This window comes from Cariama cristata, unplaced genomic scaffold (genome assembly GCF_000690535.1).
Source record: "Cariama cristata isolate BGI_N322 unplaced genomic scaffold, ASM69053v1 scaffold24096, whole genome shotgun sequence".
NCBI lineage: Eukaryota > Metazoa > Chordata > Aves > Cariamiformes > Cariamidae > Cariama > Cariama cristata.
This window is the reverse complement of record NW_009620750.1, coordinates 22917-35152: the sequence shown is the minus strand read 5'-3', so window position 1 is coordinate 35152 and position 12236 is coordinate 22917. Positions and strand designations below refer to the sequence as shown.

The 12236-nt window shown below is 42.3% G+C and overlaps 1 protein-coding gene across 1 annotated transcript in view; it reads right to left on the bottom strand.

Moving 5' to 3' along the window:
- Positions 1–12236, bottom strand: part of KIZ (kizuna centrosomal protein) — a 46510-nt gene that overhangs the window by 16627 nt on the left and 17647 nt on the right. The window contains exons 6-10 of the mRNA XM_009701715.1: positions 10778–10912; positions 9458–9622; positions 7974–8124; positions 4285–4444; positions 3186–3251 (exon numbers count right to left, since the gene is read on the bottom strand). Coding sequence (XP_009700017.1) covers positions 3186–3251; positions 4285–4444; positions 7974–8124; positions 9458–9622; positions 10778–10912 — 677 coding nt within the window. The remainder of the gene's footprint in view (positions 1–3185; positions 3252–4284; positions 4445–7973; positions 8125–9457; positions 9623–10777; positions 10913–12236) is intronic.

Here is a 12236-nt window from a genome sequence, read left to right as displayed (position 1 = left end):
TTTTTCCTCCTTATTTCTGCATTAGAGATTTTATACCTGGAGAGTAGCTGGAAGGTGACATTCAAGATGTTGTGAAAGTGAAGCCTGATGAGTGGCGAAGTAACGCCATTTTTATTCAAATCCTTTATAGCTTTAACATCTATTTAAATCAAAGACATAAATGAAGAGGAGAGAGAGAATCTGGTTTTGTTAAAGATTGAACAAACCTGCCCCTTCAATAAAATCAGTTTCCTTCTCATAAATGAGACTCTTAAACAGTCATCCAGCAAAACAAGAAATAATGGATTTTATCCTTTCTTTTTAATCTCACATTATTCTACCTCAGGAACAGCAAAAAAACCTCAACAATTTCTTTTACATGTCTTCCCACGATAAAAACCAAAGCAGCCGCGAAGAAAATGAGAATGAGTCCACGTATCCTCCTCTATCCTCATATAACCTGCTATAAAATGAGACTGCTATTAAGAGCTGACTCCTCTCTGGGTGAGACCGTACAAAAAATAGAATCCTTTTCAAGTCAATTATCACAACATGGCCTTTCCACAAGCTTAGGAGAAGGCTTTAGGAAAGAAACCATCTTTATGCTACAAGGTACATTGCCCCTGCGCCCCGAGCTGACTGCAGGTTTGAAAACCTCACGTCCTGTCACAGATGGGAAGAGCTTGGTGGATATTTCAGTCTAGGCCTCTGTTTAGAAGAGCTCTGGGTGAAGTCAGTCCTTGCAGGAGCAGTTTCAGGTACCGACACGGGCCGTCTCTAAGGGACATCCGACACCATGCCAGCTACGACTCTAAAGCCCTTTTCCCCAGCTATCTCCTTCCTCCCCTACAGGCAGTAAAGAAAAAAATATAAATATTTCTGGAATATTTACAGAATATTCAAATAAATAAATATTTCGGTGCTTTTTTTTCTCCTGTAACAGAAGAAAAATAAACCAGAACTACAGAAGCATTCATAAAGTGCCATCAGATCAGACTGCTTGGAAGCACATCTACCCAGCTCTCACAATGAAGTTCATCAACACCCAAAAGCCCCAAGGCTTCCCATGTTTCAAACCACAACACTTAAAGGCCTTAAAGAATGCAGCAAGTACTGAAAAAAACAAAATTGGTATCCTTTAAGCTTAGACAAAGCTGTACCGCAAAATGACCGCATATAGAATGAACGTTAAATACCAGTTCATCTAAAAACACAAAGCCAAACCCTCAAATGAGTCCTTTGAGCCCAAAAGCCAATGTACAGAGATGCTGCCTCTATTTTAGGTGCAGAAAAATTTCAGAGCTCCAGGGCCAGAGTCTACAGCAAATAATGACGAGCAAAAAGGAAAAAAGCACCAGGCTGGAAGGGCGAGGAGCCAGAAGAGAACAAGAAGCCCAGAGAAGATCATGGGCTGAAGATGAATCATGTCTGAAAGGAGCAACTTTGCTTTCAAGTGAGATATGAAAAGCCTCGCTCCTAGAGAGAACACGACTGCTAGCTACTGGAAACACGCTGCAACTAAACAGTAAATAAAGCAGACTTGGAAAGAATGGATTTTAAACTGAAGTTACTGGTTTCAGCATTTAGGCTAGGGAGAGTTTCTTAGCATTTTTTACAAATAGAAAGTATTAATATTTGCACACCCCTTCAGTAAGAAAGCTATGGGAGAAGCAGGGAAGGGGGATGTCCATCGTGGCTTGGCTTTTGACTGACATCTAACACAGGGACCAGCTGCACAGACCGTTGGGGTCCCCAGCAGGAAAAACTACAATAGAGAATTCCCTGACAAATTTGTATGCAAAATCAGAGCTAAAACCAGTATTGGTAAGTCACAAAATTCAAGGCGGGGAGAAGCAAACCAAAACCATCAGCAGCTATGGAGATCCAAACTCAAAGGGCCAGTATTCTCCTTAAAAAAAAAAGTTTAAGTGATGGCATTAGTTGGATGGAGTTATCATTCCTGACACTGTTCTTGCTGGCACTCTCTGCAGTTTAAGGAACTTAAACCCCAATCCTTGAATCTGAATCCTCTTAAATCACAAACAAAATAGAACCAATCCCAAGATTTGCAAAATTTTAGATTAATTTTCAAATGAGAAGTGTGTTTTGTTTCATGAAAAAGACGTAAGTGGCTTTTAATTCTTCTGAAAAAAACCCAAACCAATGCAATTCATGTTTTAAAAATACGTTGCCATGTGTGACTGAAGGACATTTTAAGAAGCAGGAAAATGGAAAGCATTCTGCTCTCTAGAAAAAAAAATAAAATCTAAGTTTTATTGGGCTAACATAGGAATATTATTGCTGCAGTACAATTCAGGACCGCAAGAAGCACATTTTTATATTTCAGCTGCAAATTAGGCTCAAAAAGCAGCAGAGGAAAACCTCTATAGAGAAATGAATTGCTCTCTGAAAGACAGGCTATTTTGAAGCTGTAAAAGAGCAGAAAAGCAACAGCAAGCATTGCATAAGCAGATGCCCTCGCACCTTTCTGTTGGAGTACACACCTGCATAAATAAATATTTAGCCAAACATCAAAATTTATAAGGAAGCAGCCTACTACTTTACAAAAATCAGGCAAAAGCAAATTGAGACTCATTGCAAAGAGCCCTGCCCTGAATACTAATGTGTTATTGATACCCCAGGACCAAAAAAAGCAGCGACACCTTGGGATCCTAAGCAAGCCTTATACATCTGCCATGGGAGGATCTGAACACGTCTTGATAAAACCTTATTGCTAAAAAATTTATGTTATCAGGCAGCTTTTGTAACAGAGGCAAAGGCACGGCTTCCTGGCTAGCAGGGTTTTTCCCTGCGCTTATTCTAATGATACACATTCAATTACTCGAGAAAAGAAAAGAATCAAATCAGAAACATCTGTAGTTTGCCATATAATTACTGGATCTTCCCCATGGAGACTGACCTTTGTAACACTGATACTGGGACCTGAAAGGCTAAATGACAGGATATTCACATGGTTTAAATGTATAACATGATTACAAGGAATTAAATAGGCACTGTTATTTTCCATCTTGGTTTACGTTAACATAAGCACGGACTTTATGATCTTACATTTAATCTTTGCGCTCAGTATGTAGTAGTTGAATTTGCTCACTATTAGTGGACCCAGACCAGTAAAATGCCATGTTTTGATTATATAATAAAGTTGAATACTGGATTTGAGGTTAATATGCAGCCATTACTTTTACCTGTAATAGGAATCTTTTCGACCGTGCTTTCTTCCTTGCTCTCATCTTCACACCAGCTTGTGACTTCTGGATGTGAACACACCATAATGAAACACGTTTCAAAGTCACAGTGATCAGACTGGTTTGTTTGCTTTTAAGCCCTACTCCCTTTAATTTCTCACTTTTGTTATCTCTTGTTTATTGATCTAAACTATCCATTACCATTCTTAAAAGAGGCACCTACTGTGAACTTTCCTCGCATACGAGGCTACCCGGCCTCTCTGTAGCTTCCAGAGAAAAGGACAAGCTAACCAAATGTCTTAAATAATTTAAGACCCAATGGGATTTAGGAAACAAACAACCCACAGTAACTCTGCGATCTCGTCCGGCAGCCCGACAGCAGCAGCGTATATCATACCGACTGCGGAAAATTAGTTTAAATCAAAGTCTCCGTCTCCTCCACGGATAAAAGTCGCGTGAATTTAGGAGGCCTAAAGCAGTTTGTTTACATTTGCTGTGTAAAGAGCATTGCAACCTAATTGCCTGTCTCTTTTCTGGACTTTGATGTAAGGGATGCTCAGAGAGCAGACCGAGCAAGTTGCCGCTGCCGGTTATTATGCCGGACTAATATATTACTTCCTTATCTAAAGAAATTAACTGGGTTTTCACAAACACGTTCACCTTTCTGAGCTCTGAAATGGCACCACACACCTTTCTCAGCATGAACCCTTTTATTTTTGAAAATTTATTCTGCAGTCTGGCTTTATAATAAAAGGCAACAAATAGATCCCTTTATTATAAAGGCAACAAATTTCTAAACAGTAGACATTTTTTAAATACGTGCACACCTATAGACCTGTTTCTAATAACTGCCACAAGGCTTGCTTTTCTACTCCTGCAGAAAAAAAAAAGTCGTAATAGGCATCAGTCATTTTAAGAGATAACAAGAATGACAAACGATACTGAGATACTTAGGAAAATCCCCCGAAGTTCATTACAAATATACATTAATTTGCCAGTCGCTATAATACAGTCCCCTGCAGATTTGGGTAGAAAATAGACAGATACAGAGAAGGACAATAACTTTGAGCACACAGCTGGACCTTTTAACACTTGTTACCTTGTTCTCCCGCGCCGGCGAGCCGGGGAGTGTGTTTTGCCAGCTTTATTTCCCCACCATCATTTGGGATTGATGGCAAGCTGTAAGATGATTCATTACTCTGAATAGATGACCGATCCCCACACTCTTCTGGAAGGACCTCTCTCAACACCAGTAGAGCCTGCAGCATTAAAAAAAAAAATAGCTGCAGCTCTATTATCCTTTGTCTCGAGCGTTTTCCAACATACATTTAGGCTAATCTATACTTCACGGTGTAATCTGCTTCCAGGGTGCTTTTGTTAGATGTTAAATTACCTCCGAGTTAAATCAGCGCTAGCTCAGGAATTGCATTCTGCCTTGAAGGAACACAAACTTTGAATTATTCTTTTAATCACTAGGTTTTTCTGAAAATTCTCAGTATTGCCTGCCTCACGCATTCAGGGTAAGCAAAACAGAAAGGGTGTATCAAATACACTGCAACAGCAACAGACTGAAAAGAAATCTCTCCATTTCAGGCACGCAGCAATAAGGCAAGTTAACCCACAGCATTAGCAATAGCTGCAGCTTAAAAACACCACCGAGACGGACGAACCTGAAGGCTTCTCGGCAATGCATAGCTTGCCCAAGGTAGCCTCAGCTGGGCACGGTTCTGATTTTAATCCGTGTTATTCCTGCACATTTGTCAAGTTCATTCTCTCCTGCCTGTGTATGCAGCCCTCTGCAGTTAAATGTATTTTTAACACAAAAAAATTAAGGTGGAATTTATAGGGTACCTTTATAGGGAGCTGAACGTACCATAAATATGGCTGAGTTAAAAGCAGGCTTAAAATAAACACTTCTGAGGTTATCATCCACCTGTGTTAAAAGTACTGCATGTGGCTTTATAAAGCCCTGAGAGCCAGAGAAATCATCCTTCCTGGTGTTTATTATTTCACAAAGAGCAGCAAAGGCTCTTTGGGCATCCTTCCTACCTCTTCTTTACTTGCAGGGTTTTATTTTGTAACACAAAATACGGACTTGAGCTTTTAAAACCCCCTAGATTTTCTGCTCTAATTATCTAATTGCTTAATAAAACAACACGCCTCCAGCAATGAGGACCAACATCTCGGAGAGAACTCCAGGTTTTGTAACTTATTTTATACGTACTGACCTAAGAACACGGAACAGCTTCAAGCCAAAACATTTTGGACTCATGAGAAAATTTTATTTTCCTGCATCTGCCCCCTCCTCATTAATCCATATTTATTCAAGAGCCCAGAACGGCAACTTCTCAGTCTTAAGCACATAGCTTGCCAATTTTTTTTTCTTTCCATTAAATCTACATATGGGAAGTCTCCATAGAAAACCTATGCAAGCAAGCTGCTACTTCATCCAAAAAAACAGGGATTTTAAGCCTCATTTTCTTAATGTAAAGAATGCCTTTAATTTAAGGCAGGTTGGGAAATCTTTACTATTGAAAGAAATTCATTCCCATGTAGCAGTTGATCTCAGCATGGATTTCTCACACCAGAAATACTTCACTTACCCATTTGCAGTTATTTAACATCCAAACAGGCAGGAATCACCACCACCAAATACAAGCAATGTAAACTCTGACACCGCAATTAATCCAGGCAGAAGGAAGGGTCCCACCAGGAGAACCAAAGCTCAGCATTCAGCATCACAGGGACCAAGGTAACTCCAGGGTGGCCAACATCTCCATCAGAGCATGAAGACATCTAACATGCTGCACGAGCCACGTGGGTCTTGTTCTTACAGGAGTGTAACTCAGTTGAAAAAGGCACTCAAGTCCCCAGCTTTCACAGCCAAGAGACTATCCCACTGCCCAGAAAAGGTGTTCTGACCACATCAGCTCCCTATGGCTGTCCCATGTCCCAGTCCCAGGACCAATACCCAGTTTTCTTAACAGGGGTAATGGGAGAGACCCGTGAAAGAAGAAAAAAACCTGATACTAAGACGTAAGAGAATAGAAGACAGACACAAATTAGTGACAAGGGAGGAGGAAAAGACAGGCAGGTGGACAGACACACTCTGTGGACCACTGGAATGGGTGAGATGCTGAATGCACTAGAGGAAAAGGTGGACTTGCTGCTGGTCATCACCAAACCTTCGTGGACTACAACTGCTGATGAGGATGGAGCTGACAGACTTGACAGGTCTGTTTTTAGAGTCAGGAGCCCAAAGCCCCCTCTCCTGCACCTTCACCCTGCTGCCTGGTTGTGCGATACCGTCGTCATGTGGGGTTCCTGACAGATCTTTAAGCCCTCAGAGAAAGAAGTCGTCAATATGGGCCAAAAATTCAAACTTCAGAGTCATAAATGTTTAAAAATCCTTAGGTGCAAATCCCTTATGAGTTCACTACTACATTATATACATCTCTATGGTAAAGCAACTGTTTCTGTACATGCATGTTGTACATTTATATTGATCCTGTTCCGTGCAACTTGCTTGGAGATAAGGTGTTTCAAAGTAGAGATGCATCCTGGCATTGCATTTCATTGACTGGATCCACTTAATAGGTAATATAAATATTAAATGCATATATGTGGGCCACAGTAACATGTAGCAATAAACAGATTATTACTGCATATATTCACCCATAAAGCTGTGTTATTGAGCTTTGACTTTGTACAAGTTTTTACATGCAATTATAAATTTATGTACGGTATTTGTTTATCTGTCACCAGTGCAATGATACATTCCTTGCTCATCTCTTCTACTTGACTGAATGTTTTAAGGACAGAATACAAATTACTTATCCACATACAGAAAAAGAAGTTACCCTGGCTATAATCAAAAGTGTACAACCGACTAAAATATTACATCTTCATTATTTGTTTCAAATGCTATTAAAACTAGAATATAGCGAAGCAGTTCAAACTGCTTTTGAATTCCTTGTTAAAAGTTAGAGGAAAAATATTTTTTGCAAAGATTTTCTTGGAGCAAGCACGGGTCTAACTCGTCACCAGCAGGCTGCTTGGCAGATCTCCTGGTTCCCACTGCAGGGGCGATGCAGAAGCAGCTGGGATGTCACCCCAGTGCCAGAGTCCCAGCTCTTCCAGCACGGCTGCAGCCCCAGTGCTGGAGGCTGCAGGGATCAGAGCCCTGCCCTCCCCACACAACTGACCACCTTGGGTTTGCAGCAAAAGAGGTCAGGGCACTCACAGGCCTATTGAATGCCAATGTTTCATTTTTTTTTTTTTCAGGAGAGCATTAGTTTATAACCTTTTGCGTTAACATTTAAAAAAAATGAGCATGCTACCATTTCTAAAATGTTCTGTGTATTGAGTGTACCAAACGTAACTCTGTTTAAGAAAAAATAAACTAAAATGCATCATTTATGATAAAAAGCTACTAAGCCACAGAGAAAGACAAATGATGGAAGCCTTGTGATAAATTCACACTGCAGCAAATATGTGAGCTTGTTTAAATAAAGAACTAGTTTGAAGGGTGGAAAACAGATGCCCTCCTGGATACCTTAAAGAGACTGTTTTCTTCAAGGGATGAATTGCTGTGTCTGTTTGCCCAGAGACAACTGAAGAACTTGTATTCTCTCCTTACCCATCTCCAAGGCTGATTAATGAATGCAGACTGCTTGTCTTAAAGCCCCCACTGGATCCTGTTAGTGGCACAGGGCCTATCTTGCCTTAAAGGTGCAAATTAGTCTCTAGGTATCATTGATTTAGATATTATTAGATGCAAGTGCCCACCTGACCGTCCTGCGCCTCATTGATGGAAACCAGTAGGCTTTCAAACATCTCCGCCACTTCTTCCGGGAGCTGAACCTGGTGCTTTTTCAAGAACAAGGCATGGTTGCTCAAGCAAGTCTGCAGCATGCCCAAGTCCCACGGCTGGTCTGGCCTGAGAAACAAACCCAAGCGCCATTAGTGGGACACACCACGTACATGAGATTCACACAGGTGCCATGCTACTCATTTATCTGAACAAGCAGGTCAACATGCAGTGGGGAAAAGTCACACATTTTTGTCCTTAATTCCCACTTTTTCTTTTAAAAATGTTTCAAAGTGGAAAACACAAGAAGTCACTTGTGACTTCTGCAAATGTAGGGAGGACAGGCAGGGGGAATCATCAACATATCTGTCCCCTGGTCCGTCCTGAGACTCGGGATCAGGAGACATTAAACCTCTTCTGCAGCCCCTAGTCTCAGCCTTGGGCAGACCTCACTTACTCCATCAGGCACTCTGCTGGGCACCCACTTCCCCAGGCTTGTCTTTGTGTTTTTCTCCCCCCCTCCAGAATTCTTTTTATTATTTTTGAGCAAAAGTGCCTTTTCTTTTAACACAGAAAATATAAATACTGCAATCTTGTTTGCCAAAGATGTTTGTTTTTCCAGTTGCTCCAATGAAGTTTCACAAACAGAGGACTGAATTCCAATTAACTCCACAAGTGTTTGTCCCTCAGAAACCATTCAGGAAATACAACGACATATTAGTGCTTGCAGGCATATCAGCCTCGAAAGGAGAACCAGGTATAGTTAAATAGACCATTCTTCAGCGCTCACAAGTGCCCCGATCCTGCAAACACTTGAGCACTGCTGAGCCTGTAACAGGGAGGAAGGTCTAGACAGAAGCTAAGTAAAAAAAGAATGGAAATTGTTTTCATTACTGTATTAAAAAGCCTAGAAAAAAAAAATAATCACTTCTCACTTGTCCTTGTGGCATACGCACAGAAAAGAAAAAAAACATTTTGAATAACTGCAGTTTATTGTTTTTAAAGGCTATGTGCATCTTCTGCTTCACAGAGAAATAATTTGCTTCTTAAAATTACATTCCCCATCCTTACGTGCCTGAGACTCGTGTTGAAGATCACAGAAATTACTGGCTGAGAGGTCTCTGAAGTTAATAAGTTTCCCTCCCTGTCGGAGCAGCTTGGGGCAGCAGATGCTGTGGACTGGGTGAGATGGGGGGACCCAGCCCAAGTGCTACCCAGCAGAGTAAGATTCACCATCAGTGAATGAAAAGGAAAATAAATTAATTTGCTTCATGTTCTCATTTCGAGTCACACAGCTGCTGCCAAGATGCGTAAAGATCAGCACTCAGACGTCTTTATTTTCCAGTGCGATCGGAGGTCTGGCCTCGGGTCTGCTTTCTCCGCACCAGCGAGGCAGAGCAGACTTGGGTAGGAAAGAGAAGAATGTTAATCACACCCACATGCAAGTTTGTGTCTGCGATACCTGGTTTGCTTTTCATCCACTGCTCTACCTTTAGCATCGAGTGTTTTCTCAGGTAGGAGACATCCATTCAGCGTGTTCTGTAATAAAACCCGAAGCTGATGAAGGACGACTGCTTCACATGCTTCAAGGTCGTCTTCTTTCAGACTGCCGGCCCGATTACAAAGGCTACAAAATAAAGCAGGTATTACATGCAATGTTTATTTAAAGCTCAGACAGGCAGCATCGGTTTGAGGCAGAATCTGTAACGCTTCTCCTGGCTAATGGGATAACTGGTGGGACAGCCCAGAGGGACAAACATCCCTGATGTTCTCTGCGAAAGCACAGAACAGGGAGGTCAAACCCAGCACTTTGAAAATGCCAGGTTTGATCTCACCTTTGCTTTTGGACAGGGAGAGAGGAACCCATGCATGTCCACTCGGTGAAACCACTTCTTGACCAGGCAGCCCTAGCCATGCCGTGGTCAAAGCAGTTATGTCGCAGGAACCCATCTCCAATGGGAGGCTCAAGGGGCCAGGTCAGTTTGGCAACCATTCCTTTTAATTCCCTAGAAATCCTCTAACCATCAAGTGCTTACAAGAATCCTAGTTTATGGAGGCTGGCATATAATTTTAAATAAAATTACAAAGCCATTCCCAGTTCTTGTAATTAAGAGCCCGTGCTGTGATGGGACAGTGACAGCTCTCTGACCCCAGTCTTGTTAACACGTGGATTTTAGTGATTCTCTTTGCTCTTTTACCTTGAGGAAGAAATTATTTTTCTGGTTATTGTTATCTACCTCAGTAAATCATATTAGCATTACTAGCTAAGGGAATGCTCTCATTCTTCGAAATAAGTATTTACTTGACCTAAGGGATCTGTGGAGCAAGGCTGCAAAAAATGCTACGTTTAAGAAAAAGTATTTGGTGGAGTAATTTGTGTATGTGCTTCTAAGTGCCATATTTCAGCTCTCTGATGACATTAAAACAGTGGAAGGGGAGGGAGGCCTCTTAGCAACCGACAACGTTTGTTTGCAGGAGCCCGCTTGCTCTTTGCACCGGCCATTTGTCACCGCAAGAGCGAGGACCCAAGGCTCAAATCTCAACAGGCTCCTGCAAAGCTGCTCGGTAACAGCCTCTCGCTGTTGCTCACCTGAATTCAATTAGAAGCATGTAAGCAATCAACAACAAAATTACAACCATTATGCTGGATGTACAGCAGCAAGCAAACAAGAATACAGAGGATGGGGTTAAGGCGTAGGCAGCACTGCCTGCCTCTCTGGTTCCTGCCTGCTCTGCGAGGGCAGCGGAGAGGGGATGCAGCTCGCAGTGAAGCGGCATTAACCTGAGCAGCTCCGTCGTCCCCATCATCCCCTTGTGCTCTCCCTGGTACAACGCTCGGTGCTGGGGGCTCATCCTCACCACCACGTCTTCTATCAACTGCAGCGCATGGGGAAGTCCCACCAGCATCCCATGGTGCCTGCAGACAGACAGCAAACAGGGCTTGAAGTGATCCGAGTTGCAACAGGTATTTTAAAATGCATTCCTATCGCACCGGTTGGAAAAATAAGACACCCTCATTTTAGCTTTTCAAAACAAACAACAGCAAAAACCACGTTGCTTGAGCTCTGTAGAAAGAAAAAAAAAAGCACATGAACAAACCAATCATCCAAAAATCAGCCAGGGTCTGAGACGCTGCATTGAAATTACCCTGCCCCGAGTAGTTTAATTCCTTCACCTCCACAATCGAAATAAATCTGGTGACCACCTACAGGTATGGGGACATAACTGGGACCTCAGAGGGGTTTTGATGAAGCTGCACCTCTATAATGATGCAAATTAGGACTTAAACATTGAAACAATACAGCAGGCTAATCCTTGAACAGAGGTGTAAATGGCTATTCAGGTCCAGGCCGGCTGCCTGCTTTGTTGGGGACTTTCCAGGCCAGGTCTCCACCAGCAATGCCCCAGCTGGGCTTCTGCCTGCAGAGCCCCACAGGCAAAATAAAGATTCTTTTTTTGTTTGTTTTTGCTGTATGCAGAAGCTGACATATTCATACAGTTAACCTTGGTTTACCGTCCCTCAAGTGAAAAGCTTTGCACACGAAAGCTTCCATCATTTTTGCAATTCTGTTAAGCTGTACTGAAAGTTGTGTTTTCCATTGGACTGTTGGGCAACAGCGAACAATTAAGTGGGAGCTGCCGTGCATTTAGTCGAGTTTCCTAGACATTTAATAAGCAAAACAATACCAGGGAGATCACATATGCAGTTAAACAGTGCTTTTTCTTTTCCCCGAGTCTTACAAACCCTGTATTTTAGCGGCCGGCTCGTTTCCCATTGTTTTCCTCCCGCTGGGTGGTCCTTCCAGGGTGCCACTCGAGAGGGATACAATAATAAAAAGGGAAGGGGAAGGAAGGGACACCAACATAAAGAAAAACAAAATGTATGACAATCTGCAGCAGGCTACGGATCAGAGGTCAGCAAACAAGAGGTCCTTCTCTTTTACAGGTTGCTTCCTGGAAACAGTCTGATTAAGCTGACAGCTTGAATTATGTGTTACATTTTGTAATGCACAATCCATCTGTGCTAAGTCCTCTTCAATGCAGCTGAAGCAGCACAGGCATAAGCTCTGCCTTTTTCCACCCCCTCGGCACCGGCCTTAAAATAGTCATCATCTTTCTCTGCACTAATTCTCAGAGACCCTCTCCCCCCCGCCCTGCCCCACCACTCCCTGGGTTTAAGCCCTTAAAGAAAGGGCCGGGTGCTGTAAGGAATGGAAAGAGGATACGGCGCTTTTCACCCC